The following is a 22,606-nucleotide window of genomic DNA, read 5'->3' as shown; positions in this document are numbered from 1 at the left end:
GAAAGAACATTGGACACAGAATCAAAAAGTCGTGGTTTTTCCTTCTTGCTCAGCCACTGACTGGATCAATGACCTTGGCCAACCCACATTATATCTCTGACTAAGGTTGTGTCTCCTCATCTTCAAAATGGTCTCAACACAGAACCTTGTAGAGCTTCTGAAGAGACAAAATGCAGACGGTCCTCAATATAGTTTTTAGTACATAATGAGTACTCAGCAAATATTAGCCTCTTCTTCCTCTTCCTTTTCAACTTACAGAAGATACAGATAGAAATCAATATGCCCAGCTTTTTTTATTTGTGTTCCAAGGGGCTCTATCTAGCTCCATTCTTGAAATGTGGGGTTTAATCTACCTAGATATCAACGCACTCTCCATGATTCCTCAGCCTTGTTTCTCTTCACTTTCTCTACAAGAGATCCAGAAAGGTATTAGGTGATCACACCCTTAGCCAGTACAAGAGTATACAGCCTAATTAAAATATCAAGAAAAAAAATATATAAAATTTTTTATTTTTGCTTTAGGCTGAAATGATATGAATTTAATTCTCTCACCCTGACTTAACATACCTTGACTTCTCTCATGTATTTAAAATTGTATCTCCCAACATTTGTTAATAAAAAATGTGTCCTTACTAAATGTTTTTGACTTGGTTTCCCTGATGGTGAAAAGACTGGAAAACATTAGCCTAATGGTTCTTTTTAAAACATGTACATTGGACTCACTGGGGCCTCTACTCAGGTTTGCAGAACCACAGTCTCCAAGGAGGAGTTTTTGACATGTGTATGTGGGTGTTCATATGTGTGTTTTAAATGCCACAAAGAATTTGACTGAACACTCCTGGTTCTTACCTACTGCTAATCTGTACTGTCTTCAACGTTGGGATAGGGAAGCCATATTCCTGACCTCTGACCGTGACTGTCAGCTGCCCAAATGGACAAGGACGGAGCAAAGGCAGTTGGGGTTGGACAGTGCACACTATGAATTTAAAATCACTGGTGTCAATTTGTGAACAAAAAGGTCCTCTGCACTTGCCAGCAAGAAAGTGATATATTTTCAGAAACAAAGAAGAAACTCAGAAAATTTCTAACAACTTAAGAAGGATGGAAAAAACAAACCCCCCCACAGGATATTTTAAAACAAATATAGATGCTTAGGCTATAAAACTGAAGTTAATGTTGTGATTACTTTGTTTTATATTTTAAATGTAGAACACTTTTGATGGTTTGGATATGAAAAGTTAAGTATAAAAATGTACTATTGCAAAGAAAAACAGTCTAGTTTTAGAAACCAATGGACATGATTACACTCCTATTAACTAATGTCTTTGGGTTTGGTTCTGGTTAAAATGGAATGGACAAGTCCCATATTTTAACTCATATTGGGTAAAATACAGGCATTTTACCCAAACTTAGGGAAGTTCCACATTGTAATATATGTTTTATAACACAGTCCAGGTCTGCTTTCTTCACTTACCATAGAGAAGAGCTAAATGAACAATCATCTCTACTTTTTCTAAAATATCAGACTTGATATCCCTATTATCTATTAATTAATTAATTAATTGATTTTTAGAATTTACATGCTCTCACACAGCATGATAGGTCGAAGTTCTTATTCTAAAATAGTATATAATGTGGTTGGAGCAACAAGACTCACTGCACATGAAAAACGAAGCAACTATAAAGCAACATAGAATTTAGGACCAAACAGTAGGTACCGGGACAATAACATGGAGATGGAGGGAGCAATCAGGAGCATGTAAGAATTACATTGCAAATACATTTTGACAATGTCACAGTATTCTTTCCATTTATTTATCATAGCATGATGAAATGTGACCCAGTGATCCAAGCAGTTCTTTGAACATTTCTTTATATAATTACTACCTTATCTTTCTAAGAAATCTACACAGGGAGGAAACATAAGGACAGTCCGTATTAGTCATGACTGAAATATTTGTATGGGCTTAAGTTAACCTTTGAGATGAAGGCCAATTTCTAAGTTGAGCTACTTGGACAAAAGTATTTTATTCCCTTGAAGGTAAATTCATTGCAAAAGAACTGTGCAGTAGAGGAGATGGCATCAGTCAGAAAGGTTAGGTGGAATAATGACTTTCTGAACCATGTACTGAAGGTTATAAGGTTACAAGCAAGATGAGAGAATTCCAGACAGAATCACATGTACAAAGGTAACATGGTGAAAATGGGTGAATCAGCATGACAAGTGAACATTAATTTGATTATGGGAAGCAAATAACAGTGATTTAAGATCATAAAATGATGAGGCTTGGGGATTAGGGAGAATTAGGAGTGAAATGAATGCTAGAATGTGAAACTTGGATTTGATTCCACTGGCAATGATAAACCCTGCACGCTTCTCAAAGAAGCAACATGGTAGAAATCCTACCCCCTTTTTAAAATTTGTTAACTCTATCACAGTGTTTCTCACCCCTTATTCTCAGATCACTTTACCCCTTAAAAAGTAATGTCATCTCTAATTGATAATGCATTATTGTTTTAACAGACCCATACACAATGCACCTAAGAAGTGATTGCATGCGGTAAAATCAAGGGTATGATCTAAACAGAAGAATGTGGATGTGAAAATTCAGAAATGTTGCAGTCTAGGAATTGGCCATGAAGTCAAGAAAAAAAACAAAGAGGTCTATGTGGAGGTTCAAAAACTATGGGATCTGGGTCTTTAATCTGAGTGTGCTATTACTCATTATGGGTACTTTTTTTTTTTGTACATATATACTGTATTTTTTGCTCCATAAAACGTACTTTTCCCCCCCAGAAGTGGCGGGAAATGTCTGTGTATCTTACAGAGCGAATATCGCGTCCCAGACCGTGATGTGTATTACCTGACCTGTCAAGGGTGGCAACAGCTATTAAAAGAGGAAGCAGTGGGCCCACGCGAAACCCCTGGGGACACTTAATGTACCATTCTACTGCTGAATCTCAGGGCGTCTGGTCAGTATGAAGATAGCGAAGAAAGTGATATCAGTGATTGTGAGCAACTCAGCTTCATAAATTCTGACACTAGCGATGATGAGCTCTTGGGGTTCCCAGAAAACTAGAAGAGTACTTGAACCTTAAAGTCTCTCCTCATTTGTGTATGACAATGATGATGGTTCTTAATACCGTTGTTGACTGCTGTCCACTTTACATGGTTGAAATATTATTCTGTTATAGTTTATTAAATGTTTTAGTACAGCATTTGGTTCAGAATTTTTTTTTTTTCTTGTTTTCCTCCTCTAAACCTAGGTGCATCTTATGGTCAGGTGAGTCTTATAGCGTGAAAAATATGGTATATATATATATATATACATATATATATATATATATTCATTCTTTGGACCTGTAGTATTATTTCTAATGGTTATTGCATGCAGTGACTATAAAATCTTACTCTCTTGGATTCAGATTTCCAAGACTAGTTTTGGATAGCATTTAAACAGAAGACAACTCTTTCAGAGACAGAGACAGCAAACAGGAAGACATCAAGGATACTGCATGTAAGGGCACTATAAACAAGGATTTCCTGACATGTCTTTCCATGTATTTTCCAAAGCACATTTTTATGATGCATTATTTCATGGTTAGGTAGGTAAAACAGGTATTGTTTTCTCCTTTTACAAAGAGAAAGGGATGAAAAGGTAGGTGACCTGCAAGAATTCTCAAAGGCAGTCATGGTTGAGGCAGGGTTGAAATTCAGAGCATAACTAGAATATTCGGTGCCCTTTCTAGCCCATCCCACTACTGTTTCATATAAGCCCCCCACCCAAAAAAAATTTTAAAGTACTACATGACATTTGAAACTGCGAGATCTTAGCACAGATGTAAGTGTGGCAAAGTATTATAAGACATTCTTTAACATAAAGTATGTGTGGAGCAAGGAGGGGGATTCAGACTGTTTTCCTTAGGCTCTCTTCCTAACCCCAAATGCCATGTGGGGAAATAGAAGGATGCTACAAAAAGATTCAACAGATAGGAAACAAACATGGAAAATATCATAGAGAAATGGAAATATATATGTAACTATGCAGTTGCAAGAGGGAACACGTACAGAGGAAAGCTCTCAAGTGTAAATCTTCCTGCAATGGCTGCTTTCAGCAGTATGTGAAACAGTAGTGATAACAGACTAAAAAAATAATAAAAACTTTGAAACAGAGTTGAAAGATACATGTAACTTTAATAAAACATCTTTTTTCTACACAGAAAGGTTAAATTGTGAGGCTGACATTTGCATGTGTTAGGTTGTCAACACTTTCTATGGACATGTGTACAAACAATATCTAAAGATGTCATCTGCATATTTATACCAAAGAAGCTTATGAACAGGACCTGTCAGTATATTTTAACACCCTTCCAAAACGTCAGCTTTCATCAGATATAAACACAGCATGTTTAATTTATTAGTTTGGTCTTAATATAAAAAGTTGACAATCATGTCACTATAACTATTGATAAGGTAAATGAGGACTATAGAAAAATGTCAAAAAGTTATTGAAATGTTTGCTGAAATATGACATCAAATTGTAGTTATCAGCTCTTCTTTGCCAATGAATATGTCATATTTTCCTACATATGGCCATTTCTGAAAAGAGGTACCCAGTGGAGCATTTCAGAGACTTCATTCTGAAAGCATCTTAATTCCCAGGTATGAGAAATTTAAAAGGAGTCAGAACAGAGGGAACACATATGGCAACACATGGCGTTATTATTTTGCTCCAATAAAGTTAAACAAAAATTGTGCTCAAAGAACAATTCACACTAGCAGGAACTGTTTGTTGGAATACTTATGTTTTGTGTGCCTATCACGTACCATAGATGTTTCTCCTGCTACTGTTTGCTTTAAAATTTTAAAAATGTTAAATTTGATTCAACAGGCACAAACTGAATACCTATTATGTACAGCATTTTTTAACTAGTTCAGAAAACATAAAAGCAGAAGACCCAGTCTCCTCTCTTGAAGATCTTATAATTTGGTCAGAATAATAAAACTGAAGGAAGTGCAAACCAACAAATCATTTCAGCTCTGACATGGAAACAGTCTATATGTTGGTCAGGTTATATAAACCTGTGCCAAGGTATTTTGGGAGTAAAGAAAATGTATCATGACAGGAAAAATATTAGAAAAAAAACTTTAAGAAGGAGATGAATAATGGGCTAGGGATTATAGAAATGGAAGACATATTAAGACTAATAGATTAAACTGAGCCACACATTTCAAAGCATACCTATTGTCCTCAACTGCATATAGTAGTTTCAAAGTGATGTGAAAACTTCTGCCAGTCTTGAAATGCCAAGGATTCCAATTTTCAGCATCTTTAAACAACAAACTCATTGGCCTAGCAGAGCATGGAGCCTGACCCTTCATTTTAGAGCGAAGATGCTGAGGCACAATGACTTGCCCAATGGCACTAAGCTAGTTGGTAGCAGACTGACACCCAAAGTCAGAACTCTTGACCATCATCCACTGTACTTTTCATGGCATGACACTGATTTACAGCCTATTTGAAATAAATGTAGGTTGGCTAAATAAACTGAGTCCTCTTTTAAACACTAGTGACTTTTTAAAGATAAATGCTCTAAAGCAGCATGATTTGGCAGCTTTCGTGCCAGACAGATTTGATTTCCAGTCCTGGATCCAAACCGTGAGACCCTGGAGAAGTGGCTTAGCTTTTCATAACTTCCTATGTCTGAATAATAAACTGGCTATGAAGAACAGATGAAATACGACATGATACCTAACCTACTAGAGGCCCTCAATTGTTCATTCTCTCTCCCTCTAAAATCCCTACCAGTGATCATTCTAAATTGAGTGGTTCTCAGTGAGGGATAATTCGGCCTCACAGGGGACATTTGGAATATCTGGAGATATTTTTGATTGTTGTGACTGGGGTGTGGTGCGAACAGTCTATTGGCATTTAGTGAGTAAAGGCCAGAGATACTGCTACACATCATAAAACATACAGGACAGCTCCCCATCACCCCAACAAAGAATAATCCAGCCCAAAATTTCAACAGTACTGAGGTTGTGAAACTATTCTAGACCAAAGAGAAAGACCACTCATTAGCACTAGTGTTCAGTTAAAAGAGAGATCATATTTTTTTTTTTGCCCCCAAGGGCAAACATCCTAACTTTATCAAAGTATCAATACCAAGGTAGAAATGCATCAGATTCCCAAGTTCATGACATGGAATACAAAAATATAACTGAGTTAATACTCCTTGGCTGTGTAGATTCTCCTGATTATTTGCATGAGATAGATTTGCATAAAAATCTATATTTCCAGACACATGGAAAGATTATTTCCTTAAAGTTGACCTGAGGGAGTAATAATTTACTAAAAAGATGTAAATTTGTGACACTTCATGGATTTTTTTTAAATTGGAAGACTGGAAAATTCTTTAGGCAAAAAATTTGAACTTAACGACAAATCAGTTTGTGCTCCGAGATATTTCTTAGTACTACCTGGATTCCAAAAAGACACTGAAAATGTTGGGATGTAGCAGGAGCAAACATAGCAATGCAGGCATCCTAACAAACGGGCACCTGAGGCAGTTGCTGCGGGCATCCTCGGCCTTCTGGTATACCTGGCATTTTTCTTCCCTTCCTCTTACCAGTTAGTTCCCCGACTACTATTTTCTTTTACTCTTTTTCCATTCCTTGCTGTCTATCCCTCTTGTCACTTGCCAGTGACAGTCGTTTAGCCCCAGTCATGACAGAACTCAAATGACAAAATGCCTTGATTAGGTGGCAAGGTTCCCATAGTGCTTCCTCGGAGGTAAGAACGAGATTTATGAGTGCAGTTTAATTTGTACTTTCTAGGCACAACGCCTATGTACAAAGATTTTGCAGAGATTGTCCTAAAAGAGACCCCATTTTGAAAAACACTATCAGGGGCTAAAGAAAAAAGCTGATATTTAAAAATAAACCTAGTATTAATTTTGCTGCGTTTAAGATCATTCCTCTTCAGAGTGAAAAGTAAACTCCTAATACAAAGGGACTATTGTAAATGAACTTGGTATTGGAAATTTCTCTCAGAAAGTGCCACAATGTGGTACATTTTACATATCGCTATGAGCCACAGTGCCATCTATGGCCACATTCCATTTGGATTAGAAAGTGTAATTTTGCTACTTGGACAGTTTCTAAACAGACCAGGGAAGACAGAAAGCCCTCTCAGCTATAAAATGCACCGACAAAAAAACCTCACTCCCAAATCTATACTTCCAGATACCTTAGAATCTACCTGAGGGAGTAGTAATTAGCAAAAAAAAAAAAAAAAAAAGCCATAAATATATGACTCTTATGATGAAAACATTTTTAAATTACATATGTTCCTGAGGATAATCTCTCTGACTATAGAGTCTACAGCAGAATAACATACTCATAAACTAAGACTCTTTCATTAATTCACTATGTTTTTAAAAACCCTGAGAAAATAATTATTTAAGCAGTAGACTAGATTTTAAAATAGCAACTAAGACACAGGATAGTATTTTTTTCTAATCTGAATCTTTTTGACTACAGTTCAAAAATAGTTTAAAAGTTATTTTATAATTAAAACTTCTAAAATACCCTTTGATATGATGATCATAAGATTTAAATTGATATCATAAGCTATGAGGTATGTTAAGTTAGGAATTTTCCAACCTGGCCAAATAAGGAACTTCGATTTTCCTCTGCACAAGAGAAATCCTCTAGTAATTCTACTATCAAGTTGTAAGTTATTTTCCCCACACCAATGCACAGCTATCATCATTTGGAACCAAGTGGATTTTCTCTCTTTCTTTCTGCTCCAAATTCACTCGGCTTACTGCCAAGAGAAAGTACAGACACAGGGGAGGCAAAAAGCAATTCTGTTAAGATCAATGAAGATGTTGGCCATAACAAAATCCTGTTTATCCATCGCATCCCTATTTCTTTTTCTCTGATTAGAGATTACTAGCAATTTCTTGGTAATTCTTGTACAAAATTAAGTTACAATCAGTCTTGCAAGATTTAACAAGGGGGAAAGATATAGATGGAGTTTTTCCTACTAAATCAAGAAACAACATATATATAACTTGTAAAACTATATTTCCATACTTACAAGTGACTTAATATGCCTGTTTTCAAAACAGCTAAAAGTACGTACCTATAAACAAAAAATGCACAGGAAGATGCTCTCTTGGCATTGGCTTAATGTAAGAGGTCAAAAGCACAGTCTATTTAGAGGTATAAAATTAAAGGCTGAGAGTTTTGTTCTGTTCTAAGCTCAAGTGAAAATTTAAAATATTCATTTTGCCACCTGGGGAGAAAAATCATTCATGCTATGGCTTCTCTGTTTTCCCCAAATAAAAGTTATCATAGCACCCAACTTTAAGCCAAAAAGAAATTAATCTTTAAAGTAATTTGCTACAAAAGAAATGTGGGTAACTGTCACTTAAGATACTGGGTTTTGTCAACTTAAAAAATGTATTAAAACAATAGCACTGACGATGTGAGAGAGAAAAATAAAGTTAAATGGCACTGCAACCCTATGAAAGATAAGAGCTTTATTGTTTTCAATGCTTTATTAAACATAAAGCAACCAAATGAGATAGAGACCTATTTCCTCAACTTAACCAACAAGGCTTTGCAGTGCTCTCAAGCTCATCAAGTACTGATGCCCAAGACATTCCCCAGACTAATTACATCACAATGTCTGGGAGTGAGTGCAGGGAATGAGCAGTTTTTAAAGACCCCCAGGTGATTCTAATGCATAGCAAAGTTTGGGAACTAAGGCTCTAGCCCCTTGTTCTACATCTGAAGCAATATCAACACTCCAGGCCTCCCCTTCCTCCCATCCCCTAGACCACCCTCCCCCATCCTCTTTTGTCTACATTGTTCTTTCAACCTAAGTAGACCCTGCTTCTCTTAAATTCCACCTCATCCTTCTGAGTTTGGGTATATATTATTTCCTAGTGGGTAGCTGCCCTCCCAATCCCCACTTCATTCACCCACGAACACCTGGCTTGGATGCCCCTCCCAGAAAGCCTGCCCTTTCACATACTAACACATCAGAAAATTCATAATCTCACTTAAAATTACTAGGACTATGATCATGTTCCTTAAAAATATGACTTAGTATTATTTGATCTCTTGCACAATGCTTGAAGCATATTAGGTACTAAATATATGTAAAGTCTTTATAGTACGTAATCTATATCAAAACAAAAAGATGTTGAAAATCACCAAAATTAAAACCCACTTTAACGAAGAACACCAGCTTAAAAGTTCTTTTCCTCACATGTTCTTTAATTAGAAATTAGTTTTAGTATTATTTGTTTTACTAGTGAGAATTTGATTTAAATTATTTCGGCTTTCTCCATTATTATTTCTAGCTGTGTATGACATTCCCTCTGTACTGGGGCATATTCTAAACCCAATTCTCAGTACATGACAACATTTGGAACTTCTTAATTACAAAGCTATTTGGTTGCTGTCTTCAGGTATGTAAATGTCAATTCTTTGTTGGTATTAATGACAATATTTAACAGACAATGTAGAATCTTCCCCCTGCTCCTTGTCAATACTGGTTTGTAAGGCCAACGATATAACAATGCATAGACAGTGACTTCTAATAGTTTCTGGGAAAAGTCAGTTATTAGAAATTAGGAAAAAAATGGGAAGACAATCCAAGGTAAATAATTCAATGTGTATTTTGAATGTTAGATGAAAAACATAGCACAAAAACAATTCTAATTAGTAATATGATACATGCAGTAAAATGATGTAAACTAATGTGTAGTATCATAATCCAACCTTTAATTCTGACTCTACTACCACAAGGTCAAGGAGAAACCTTACTTGCAAAGATTAATTTCTAAAATAAGATGTCTTTGACAAAACAAATGTACTAGAATATAAAAGTGATTCAACTTAGAAGGACACATCTGAGAATAAGATGGAAGATTTCACATTTCAATCCTTTGTGGAAGCGCCTGCAGTTAGTCTACTCCATCACTGAGAATTTAACTGTAACCTCTTTAGACTTAAACCTCTGAGCTCTTGACTTCTAGGATTACTACTTATGCCCAGCAAAGTCACTAAAAATCACTGCAGTTCTCCAAGTATTTGCACATTTATTATCTTATATGATTCTGATAGTTCCCTGTTGGGTGGGCAGAATTCATATGATGAGCCACATTTGTAGATACAGAACACTGAAGTGCAGTATGAGTGTGCCATGGTTCAGTCTCAGGTCTACTGTTTCTGGCCTTTTCTTACTATTTCACATTCTCTCTTGGCAAAGTGGTCCATGATCAAATTTTGCTTGCACACAATATTAGAAAAATATGGTATTGACCATTTGTAATGAATGTCTAACAATATATAACGTGATATTTTTAAAGTGTAAATAAAGCCATCACATTAGGGGCCTGGAACAGACAGCATCTCACATGGATAACACTGAACCACATTCTTTTTAAAAAAACGTGGAAAAAGAAAAATTTAAACTTCATTAAAACTAAAAAGAATATAAATCTGCAAGATTCTAACCATGGAGATAAGTTCCCCCTTTCCAAGCTTTCTTAAAAAAGCACATATGTCCATAAATAAGAATAACCCTAATATTCAGTTGAAATTTATTTGTAGACTTGGTTTATATAAAAAAGATCAAAATAAGAAACCAATGAAGCAAAAAAATGTCAGTTATTAAATATGCAAAGATGCCATGTTCCACTATGAAAGTCAAAGGGTAAAAAAAGAATCAGAAGACATTAATAAAGGGCACCCTTGTTTTAAAGTACAGAATACATTTTTAAGAAACATTTCATTTCTATAATTTCTGTATTTTCATTTTACACTCTGGTCAATGCCATGCATGTGAGTTTCCAAATCATAAACTCTGGCACACTCTCTGCATTTGAAGAATGTACTCACAGGTCAACATCTTCACAACGAATAACAGAAATCTCCATTTTTACAGTAGATTTCAAAGTCCAAGACAGCAATAGTTTGTTTTAAACAATATTTAGCGGAACCAAATGAAGAACGAGAAGATTTGGACACTTCCTGAGACCTGTCTGTGATGGAGCTTGAGCTCCAGTAGCTTTTATGAATTTGCAAAGGCATGAGGAGCTCAAGAACTAACCCAATGGACTGAGGATGGAGCACCATTTCTCGGCACTTCCCAATGTGAGCTCGCTGAAGAATTTCAGAGGCATCTCCAGCAAAACCTTTTAATCCATGATCATATGAACTTCTTAAAAGCTAAAAGAGCAATTTCACTCCACATTTACTTGTTTTTACTCTTAAATATGATTTTTTTTTTCCATTTGGGGGAGCTACAGGACCCAAAGTTAATTAAACAAAACAATCTAAGCAAAAAAATGACACTATCTGTACATGTGGTCCATCTCCTGAAAGGCTTCGGAGGATTTGGAATCAAGAGAAGTCTGGCAAAATCTTTTCTAGCCCTATTTTAACTTCTTGTACAGGAAAGCTCAAAATAGCTGACACGGCAAAACTCTTCAACTACTATTACCCAGTTTAAAAACCTTCACCCTGAAGATCAGATCTGGCTCAGTCTTTATCACAAGAAGCTGAATACTCCTAAAAGCTATAGGCTAAGTCAGAAGTGCCTAATCTGATTTAAGTTTTGGCCTGAACCTCACAGACGCAGGACTAGATAAAAGACAATAGGAATGGCATAAAAAGCAACTGAGGAGTCAGGAAAAAAAAGAAATGAGAAGTAAAAGTCAGAAGCACGATGTCACTGCCAGTTGCTAACTTACTTCAGTGCAGCAACGCACAAAATTGACACACTTTATTCGAATATTTTTATAACCCGAGGGTCTAAGTGTGAAATCTTCAGTTCAGTCACTGGTATTAAATAATGCAATTGTGGGTGTCGAGATCCGTAGAACATAAGCTTTAAGAAGGCCATGAACTTGTGGACATAGGGTCTGTATGGAGTATGGAGCCGCGGCCTTGAGGCCTCTGGCTGCCCTCGCAACATCCCTGCCCGGGCACCGCTGTCTCTGCTTTAATGTTTGGCATTTACCAGGAGAATGACTGGCAAGTAGTAGTTTGATAAAAGGCATTTCATTTAAAAATCAATTTGCTACTTTTTTTTTCCCCAGGGAATAATATACCATACATGAAAACTGAGCATGGCTCACACAAAACCAAGTCAAAGGCTTGAGATAGTACTTTTTTTCCCAGGGAAATCAAATCAGGGTCCCACAAACCATGATAACACAGGCTTTGACCATATATTTACAGAACATCAGACTATTTTTAACCATGGGACAGTTTATAAGTAACCATTAAAAAGTTTACTATTTATGAGCAAACAATTTAACATTAAAACAGAGCTGGCTTTTTGACTATGGCAATTAGCTTCTTCATGTTCCAAACACCAAATAACATTTTCCCATTAATTTTTAAACCAATGTGGCTTTAACTTAAAATAAACTGTACATCAAAAGAATGGAAAATAAACAGCCAGGAACACAATTTGACGAATTGGATTTATTTAGTTTATTTATCTAAACAGGGACCATTGGATCTCTTTAATAGGCTGACAGTTGCACTGGGCTGGTTAATAAAACATTCAACAGTGTCTTCAGCCAATATAGAAATGCAAATCCCATCAGAAATATTTTATTCATGAGGCAGTAATTTCAGTGACGACCAGTTCCTTTAAAAAAAAAAAAAGAAAGAAAAGAAAAGGCTCTCTGCAAATAAACAGTGCCATCTAGTGACTAATAACGAGGCCAAAGTTGTCACAGGTTTATAATTAACCTTTCAAAATCTTGCCTGTTTTTATCTTTCCTCTATTTCTTAGGTAAGATTAAAGTAGCTAGGCAAAACAAACAACAGAAAAGTCAATAATAATTTGTTAAGTCATTTAAGAAGGATTACAAGTAGAGATAACTAAAATCAGTAAGCTTTATTTTTTGTTTTGTTTTGTTTTAAAGCAATTTAACAAAGTCTTCAGAAAATATACACTTCATCTGCTTAGAACACGCAAACCACTAGAAATACCAGAAAGTTGTAAGAAAAATTTACTCCTGCTGTAAATTGGCACTCTAACTTTAATTCTAGTGATTAAAAAATTGTAAGTAGGTAGAAAAAATATTCCAATAAAACTGCAAAATCCAATCAGAAATCTGACACATTTTTTTTTTAATTACACACACAGACATATCTATGCCAGTACAGACCCCAACTTTGCCAACGACTACAGTGGACATGGAAGTTAGTTTTTCAGGTTATAAAGCTCTATAGGAGCTAAAGGCAAGAGGCCAAACCCCAAAATAGTCATCATAAAAAGAGTCACGTTGGAAGAAAGTGTCAGAGCTTCCAAAGTAAAGAAAATCTATTAAAGCCAACATCAAATTCAGTACATAAGACCAATGACAAAATATTTAATACATACTCCTGTTCCATTCAAATACATATACATGGTGGGAAGAAGGGTCAAGGACATGAACCTTTTAAAGAATCTCAGGTTAGGAGACCAGACACGCAAGAACAGATCAGCCCCCACGTGTCACTATAGCTGAAAATAGACTTTGGTCTCTTCCTATACCATGCGTCCATTTCCTGTGTCGGCCTTTGAAATGATTGGAAGCTACCTTGTGAATATAAGACTTACCAAAGTCAAAGCCTGGAATGAGAAGCTTACAAACAAAGAAGGTCAATTGCATTATGATTTTCTAACAATTCCATCTACCGGGACTTGGGAACCATGGTCTTAAGAAAATACCTGAAAACAAAGAAAATCAGGTACATACACATAAATGTAGTATTACTTTCTCCTTTAAAGGTTATAGTCATAGCCACATAACTAAAATATGTTTCAATAAGAAATACTGAAAGTGTAAAATGAGTTCAGTTTTAGAACAGGTATTGAAAGCTGTGCATATCTGTTGCTAGTCTTTACCAACATTAATATATCTCCCGTGGAAGACTATCTTAGAGAAAAATCTCAGATGTATTTACTTCCAGAGTTGTAAAATCCCCATAATGGCAACTAATAACAGTATCTTTCTCATATAATTGTGGATTAAATGAGTAATGCATATAAAGTACTTAGCCTTGATTGTTATTTCTGAAATCACATTCTAACAGAAAGGAGATATAGAAAAATAAAAACAAACGGATCTGATGAATCACAGTGAAATTATTATTCCAAGGAATATTTTCATAAGAGCCCTTTGATTCAGTAATCTGCTTTCTGAGAAATTATACACTTCTTTTTTTTTTTTTGGATGAAAATAATCCTGTTCTAATATGTTAATTGCAGCACAATAAATTATGGAGAGAGTAAATGTAAATATATCAGGATTCAACAAAAGATGAACTAACATAACTGATTAAAATATTATGTAACCATTAAAATGATTAAGAATTTATAGAAATGAGAAATACCAATGCTAGAATCTGTGTTTTTTAAAAAGGTAGAACATATAGATAAACATCATTATTACGTAAAATAAAACAATAAATTATGCAAGGGAGAGGGGGAGATATCAGGAAACAAATGTTAAAATGTGGACCTTTTGGGGTAATAGAGGTAAGGTGATATTTTTCTTCTTCCTACTCTTCTTTATGAATATTCCATAATAAGCAGGCATTATTTTTACAGAGTTTAATACAACAAATATAATTTGTTTAATGAAAAATATATTTGTTAAGTGCACATAGTGGAGGAAAATTTCTTTTTGGGGTTGGTTCTGTCCAGTGTGGCTTTATTGCTTTCTAGAATGCACTTATGTTTCTGGAAGAAAGATAAGCTGATGCTATTATTATAACATATTACCAATGACACTATCCCAATCTCTAAACCATGCCTTCCTGGTTTTCTACAGCTTCCACAGAATAGAAGTATAACATCCCAGGAATCTGAACAGAAAAGATAAAATGTAACGGAAACATCGAGTTCTTGACTTTTCAACAAAAGTCAAAATTTGAAAGGGTTTATCTTTCACGTTTGCAATCCTTTAGTCTATCTTAGACTTAAAAAAAAAGTAGACTCTGTGCTGGCTTTATTTATAAACTCAGATACTCAAGTTGTCCATTCACCTGTTAAAAAGAGAGTGCAGGAAGTAGCAATAAAAGCTTCAAGCTGTTCCACAATATCCTTTGAACCCTGACCTAAGGGACCAACTCCAATAGTCTGCAGGTAGTTGGGTTTCTAGGACCCTTCAGCCTCACTGCTGGGATGGTCAATAGAAGTGTCTTTCTCTGATGTAGACAGCTCTGCACTAGAAAATCACCTCACATAGCCAACCAACAGGGAAAGGCCAGCATTCGGGTACCACTGACCTGGGACAGAAGTGAACTTGAGACTGGGGCTAAAAAGCTCTACCTCTAACATTTGTTATTTTATAATTCTCCACCCCAAATCCTGGTTGTGTGTCTATGTCTTAAAGGAAGTTAAGCTTTGCTGCAAGGAAACAGAAATACGCAACTATACAAATCAGCCACAAGATGGCACTAGCACCACGGGACAAGATCAGAGACTTAAAGGGCATTCAATACTCCGACGTCCTCGTAACTCGAGAAGCCTTATACCGGTGCATTACACTTGTTTCTTTCTTTTTCTAGTTACTAAGACTTGGTCAAATATTTTATAGAGCGTTAGTGTTTTTTGTTTATTTATTTTTTGTACAAGTTTAGGGGTTTCTTTAATTTTATTTTCTTAAGAAGCAAATAATAATCTTAAACTTTAAAAATCCTGAACTAAATTTAGTTGATTTATTTTTCTGCAATATCCTGACATGACCATGCCCCAGATAACCTCACACAAATATTAAAGGAAGATGTTACAAAAACAGCTTAAATATATAAATTCTAATTTTTTTAAAGTTGTTTTCAAATTCAGAAAGAGGCTATTAAATTGACTTTTAGGGAGACATGAAGCTGGGGGTGGGGGTTACAAAGGATCATGGAGAGAACGTTAAAACGTGTGCTCGGGCGACGTGATTCTGGTGCTCGCTCTAAACCACAATGTGATTTGAGAATAAGCCACTTGGTCTTCCTTGTCCTCCATTTCCTCATCTAAAAAATAAGGTGATTGAATTTTCTGCACCTGATATTCCTAACTTACTCGGAGACTATAAGAAGCCCAAAACTAAAACTATTAGGTTATATGAGGCCAAAAGTCAAGAAGAGTGGAATCAGGTAAATGAACGGAATCATCATAAGTAGCAACAACATGAAAGGGAACATGAAGGTGACCCCTTCCCCCAACTTCTCGCAACTATAAATACAAATTATAACCTGAATTTCAAAATCTTTTAAGTAAGTATTTATTCAGTTACAAATTAAATTCTATGATAGGTCACTGTAAGCAGTGGAGAGTGTGTGTGTGTGTGTGTGTGTGTGTGTGTGTGTGTGTGTGTGTGTAACTTTTTCATTCTCAGATGTGCACAATTATCCTCCAGGGATTAATAAGCAATAAGACTACACTGAACCTTCATGCCAGTCATGACAGAGTAACTGGTCAAGACTAACCTTCCCACTCTAAACAAGTATAAAAATGGAAAAAATGGATAAAGCAATTGTTTTCAAAAACTGGACAACAGATTGCAGTCCCTTGGAAAAGGGAAACACTTAAAATGAGCCCTAAATTGCCAGGACTCTTAACCGTGTGGGTACTTTCCAGTTACAGCATGTGGGGGTGGGGCCCAATGGAGCACAGCACGTCCCTCCCAGAGCTCAGGGGGCAGACACCTGCTTAGATGGATGAAATTCAGCAGGTAATGGAAAGAACAGAGCCACACAAAAAGGAGCTTCAGAAATCTATAAAGGGGTCTCTTTAAGTCCTTGACCGGAAATGAACTTACAAACACAGAGAGTGAGGTCTCATGAAGTCTTGCAGAGAACAGATACTGGGAAGCTATGGATAAAATGGAGGTCCTGGAGGTCACCCAAAGCAGGGAGACAGAATTGTGACCAGACAGAGGGTAGAGCATTCCTCCAGTCGTCAAATGGAACCCAAGAAAGGCCACACATCAAACGCAGAACCGCTCTAGACATGTCCTAACAAAGCTTACCAACAAGCCCTGAAAGGTTCAATCTGACCTGTCAGTAAATTATCTGCTTGCCCAAATAAAGCTCAACATTCTCTAAAACACACATTGTCAACAGAGGTGCTATCATGCCCATGGAAGCAAAAATTGGTTCTTGGAAGGATGGAGAATCTTGGATATGACAAAGATGTACAGACATAAAGGACATCTGCGGTATTAACATTTCATGAGGGGTTAGAAAAAAGGGAAAGTTATTTTTACAAAGCCTATAAAGGTTCCTTAGAGATGTAATGTAATAAAGAAAAAAGAAAAAGTGTAAGATGCACTGCTCTGAAGGAAAAAGACAAAATCTAGGCTTTAAACAGTGCATGATTCATGATACCAAGCACAGGATAATAAATTACTGGACATGCGAAGAAGCAATGGAACAGAACAGAAAGTCTAGAGGCTGACCTAGATTTTATTCAGCAGGCAAGGGGGACTCTGTAGGGTTTTGAGGAACATATGTGGAGAGTGTGTTAGATAATTCTGCAGTGGTGTGGAGGGTGATTGAATTGGGAGGGGAATAAGAGGAGAAAAGGCTCCTACAAACATCCGGACTGAGAAACAGGAAGGCTTCTAGTGGCATAGATGAAAGCAGGAGGTAGTTAAGTGACAGATTGTAAATTCGCAGTGACCAACTGGATGTGCAAGGTGATGGAGAGGGAAAAATCAAAATGATTAACTTGGAAGAAACTAGTACTTGTCACATTTAAGTGTGTGTTTTATGAACTCTGGAAGAAGCATCCAGTAAATAGTAAGAAATATGAACCTAGAGCTATAGAGAGGTCTGGGTTAGAAATGCAGGTTGTTAGAGATGTGGTCACTGAATCCACAGGAGTGGATGACAACTCATGGTATAAGACAGTGGAGTATGTGAGAACAGCCTGAAGAACCCAGGTATGAGCGGGAAGACAGAAGAGATGGGCCAAGGGCGGGCGGGGGGGGGGGGGGGAGTGAGCGGAAACTTGCAAATGAGAGATGAAGAATCAATTGTTTTTTTTTTCATGGGATTCAATATTTCTAGGTATGGCATATCACCATAATAAACTTATCAAATATCTTTAAGAAGATATTCTTCATTCATTTAAAACATTTTTTTTTTAATAAGCCCTGACTGGTGTGGCTCAGTTGGTTGGGCCTCATCCCACAAAGCGAAAGGTCCCCAGTTCGATTCCTGGTCAGGGCACATGCCTGGGTTGCAGGTTTGATCCCCAATAGGGCATGTGCGAGAGGAAACTGATCGATGTTTCTCTCTCACATCAATGTTTCTCCCCCTCTCCCTCCCTTTCTCCCTCCCTTCTCCTCTCGCTAAAAATAAATAAGTAAAATCTTTTAAAAATATATATAAAAATTAAAAATATAAAAAGAAAATAAGAATAAGGAGGAATTATGTAAATATTTCTACATTCTATTCATCATGTGATACAGTGTGGTAGAGTGGAGAAAGCCGTACACCAGCGGTCAGAGGACCACTCACTTTCCAAAGCCCTCCAATAGATTCTCACCAACTGAGAGGAAATGCCAAGGTCTTTACCATGCCTGTCATGCCCTTGTAGATCTTCCTTCTGCCTCCCCCTGGAACCCGCAGCACCTCTCTTCCTCTCATGCAAGTCACAGAGCACACCCTAGCACAAAGAGCCACAACCACGCTGCTAGTCACTTTCTTAATTTTATTTACTCACTTTATTTTTATTCATAGCACTTATAACTACCTGAAATTATGCTATATATGTGCGTGTGTGTGTTAATTTATTTCTTGTCTTTCTTACTAGAATTTAAATTCCATGAGAGCAAGAACTTTATCTTAAAGGCTTCTTTCCAGCTTTAAAACTGTACCTGATAGACCACAGGGTTCAAGAAAGACTTGTTGAATGAGATTCATAATCATTCTGAACCTCTTCATTCTGCCACACGTAAAAAGGGGATAATAATCCATATCTGCTGTCTACTCTTCATACAATAAAATGAAATATGTTAAAGCACTTCAGAATGACGCTTCCTGACACAGAAGAAAGCTGTGATAGCACATATACATGTAAACACATGAATTGTTAATGACAGCTTGGAGCATAAATGCTTAGTTCATACTTGCTGGCTATATTTTTATTTTTAATAGAAAATATACCTAAGAAATACTTATCCAAATGTCCAATATCTAAATACCTGAAAGAATCTACCCAGGATCAAACTCCTCAGGAGAACAAAAACAAACAAACAAACAAATAAACAAACCCTGGAGATTGTATTAGCTGACTTGTAAGCCACAGAAGCAGTTTAATGCCTGAAAAAATTTTAATTGGAAAAGATCAAAACTAAATTCAGTGTTTTGGACTGAACTGTGTCTCCCCCAATTCATGGATTGATGTCCTGACCCTGAGTACCTCCAATTGTGACTGTATTTGGAGATATGGTCTTTAAAAAGTTAACTGACTTAAAATGAAGTCATTATGGTTGGGTCTTACTCTAACAGATGACTGACTTCCTTATCAGAAGAAATTAAAACATATTAAAATGGAGGCATTAAAAGAGAGGAAAGACCATGTGAAGGCAGGGAGAAGACAGCTATCTACAAGCCACGGAGAGAGGCTGCGTAAGAAACAAACCCTTCCAATGCCTTGATCTCAGACTTCCAGCCTCGAGAGCTGAGAAAAGAAATCCCGCTGTTTAAGCCCCACAACCTGCGGTGGTCTGTTACGACACCCTGAGAAAACTAATACGCTTCATTGTTTTAGACATCAAGAGAAAAATCACTGGAAAAGTGTGTCATCAACATGGGATAAGCAAACTGAAATAATTCTTATAAATATTTTATTTCACTTTCATTATTTATATTGAAACACTAACTTTAATTAGAGTTGTCTAAGTATAAATTTGAGTTGTTAAATTCTTAAATAAATCCAGTTTTCTCACCGTATCTCATATTCGTGCAGATAGAGCCTACTTTGCACAAAGCAGTTACAGCAGATTTATCTAGTACAGAGCAGAGACGCTAGGGGTTCTATTTCTTTTCACGTCTAGGTCCATCATGAATTCTAATTATTTTAATTAAGAGAAACACAATTTAAAAGGCAATTGCATCACAGTCACTGACATAGCCCATCTCGACTTCTTAGGAAAATATCCCTTGAAATAGAAAATAAACATGCAAACTACCCTATTTCTAGACACTAAGTGGAATTTGCACTATATCTGGTACTAATGGCCTTGTAGTGGAAAGATATACTGTAGTCCAGATGATATAGCCTCTAAAACACATAAGGCAGGAATAGAGGCAGAAAGATCTTTATAAATTCTTGACTTTCTTTATGAAAAATACAGTTGCTTTTCATGCCAACACATGAGTCCTGTCACTCACAGGTAAAGCTCAGGTCTTCCCTTATCTGTATTTTTTTTTTACAATTTTTAATTCTGGTAAAATACACATAACATAAAATTGATCATTGTAACCATTTTTAAGTGTAGAGTTCAATCGTGTTAAATGTACTCACCTTGTTGAGCATCCAATCTCTAGAACCTTTCCTTTGGGAAAGCTGAAACTCTGTACCTTACACAGTAACTGCCCATTGCCCCCTCCCTCCAGACCTTGGCAACCACTGAGTGAGGCATATGGAAGAAATGACAAAAAAATGTTAAGTAAAAAATTCAGTATAAAGATCAGTAAATATGACAAAGGATGGAATTTGACTCACAAAATCTGTTTCAAGTTTTCCCATCTCTTGCTTGTAGCTTCTCATTCTGTTGCTGTACATTCCTCGACTTTGGGGTGGGATCTCTCGGACTTCTAGATCCATCTGTTCAAGCTAGAAGGGTGAAGAAAAAAATGGTGATTTAAACCATATGCTTATTCTTTATTTGACCAGATGTTTAGAGCTAAAAGGATTTAGTTTCAGTTCCTCATATTATAGTTGAGGAACCAGGTCCAGGGAGCTAACTGCCTGTGACCAAATAACATTGGGACTACATTAGCCCTTAATTTTTGTTTAGGCGAACAAACAGTGACTGGGTGCTTAGCAATTGACACACAGAGTCCCAAAGCATGCATTTTGTGAAGAATTTCTGTAATATATGCATTAATCCAAACACCCTTAACAATAACGATTCTGATACGCTTGAAGTATCCCATCATTCAGTCCACCCTGGTTTGGTCTTCTAACCCCAAACCACCAGAACTACGGGAGATAAACTAAACCATTATTTCTGACATTGAGCATAAAATCATTTGGTGAACATTCTTCTGGAAAGTCTTTTCTGATTAGGAAAATCACATAGCAACCCACACGTGATCTCAACCCCCAGCTTGCCTTCTTATATTTAAAACCATGTTAATTTGAAGTTACATGGGTACAGTAATGTGCTAAATTACACAAACCTCACTGAAATCACAGCAGGGCACTCTTTAACAGCCCGTCATTATATAACACTCTGACTATAACACATGAGCATTTAATGGGAAGCAACAGAGAAATATTATGATATTAAGAACATAGGCTTTTAAGTCAGATGTCTGTGTTCACGCTGTGCGTTCCACTATTTACTAGCCATGCAGCCTTGGACAGGTTTCTTAGCTTCTCTGGGCCTTACTCTTCTCCTTTCTAAAAACAGCATGTCTTTTGTAAGGCAGCTGTGATGATTAAAAGGGAGAATTCCTAAAATGTCCTTAAAATAGTGTGTCTTGATAATCACTAGATTAATGTTAACTACAGTTGCGATGATTACTGATGAAGAAGAGATACAAAAAACATGGTACAAGGTATCAGAGGTAATTTACTTATATTTGGTATTAAAAAATAAAAACAACAAATTGACTTAGGCCGTGTCTGATAAAGTCACATCCAAAAATATCACCATATATTTTTCGTTTTAAAGCATTGTAATAAGTATGTCCACAAACATTGAAAGCTTGTCACTAATAAAACTCTTATCCAGTTTTAGAGACTGACTAAATATAGTATTGTAGAACACAGGTAAGCCAGGAAAACCATGTTTTAATTAACAGGTCTCAATTTTAATAAAGAAAAAAAGGAAATTTTAATTAGCCTTGATTTAAGTTGTGACCATTTAAATTATTGACATGTCTCAATATAAATGTGGACCCATAAATTAAATAGTAAGGCAATTATTTAAAACACTTCTCTGAAATCATCATTCAGTCTTTATTCTAACAAGGTGAGTAGGGCCATCCAGACAAAATCATTGAGAAGTACATGTAAGTGAAAATCCAAGACTTAAGTATACAGTATTCCCTCACTTATCGCGGGTATTACGTTCTAGCCACACACCCCGATAGGTGAAACTCCGCGAAATGGGAACCTTACATTTATTTTAGTATTTATATATATTTTAAGGCTTTATAAACTCTTCCCATACACTTATAAACTGTTCCCAGTTCCATATTAACCTTTCCCACTCCCTTATTAACCTTTCCCACGCTTTTATAAACACTACTTATGTTCTTAAACATACTCCACACTCTCAAAGCTACGTAACTTTAACATATGTATAGAGTACTGCAAAATCCCGCGATATAGCGAAAAATCTG

The 22,606-nt window shown here is 36.3% G+C and overlaps 1 protein-coding gene across 7 annotated transcripts in view; it reads right to left on the bottom strand.

The window, feature by feature from the left end:
* Positions 1–22,606, bottom strand: part of VTI1A (vesicle transport through interaction with t-SNAREs 1A) — a 337,855-nt gene that overhangs the window by 303,785 nt on the left and 11,464 nt on the right. For all 7 annotated transcript variants that reach the window (XM_090278596.1, XM_090278593.1, XM_090278598.1 and 4 more), the window contains exon 3: positions 20,757–20,867. In XM_090278596.1, coding sequence (XP_090134722.1) covers positions 20,757–20,867 — 111 coding nt within the window. The remainder of the gene's footprint in view (positions 1–20,756; positions 20,868–22,606) is intronic.

The sequence above is a fragment of the Furipterus horrens genome, unplaced genomic scaffold, assembly GCF_987537825.1.
Source record: "Furipterus horrens unplaced genomic scaffold, mFurHor1.1.pri manual_scaffold_5, whole genome shotgun sequence".
Lineage (NCBI taxonomy): Eukaryota > Metazoa > Chordata > Mammalia > Chiroptera > Furipteridae > Furipterus > Furipterus horrens.
This window is presented reverse-complemented; position numbering and strand designations above follow the sequence as displayed.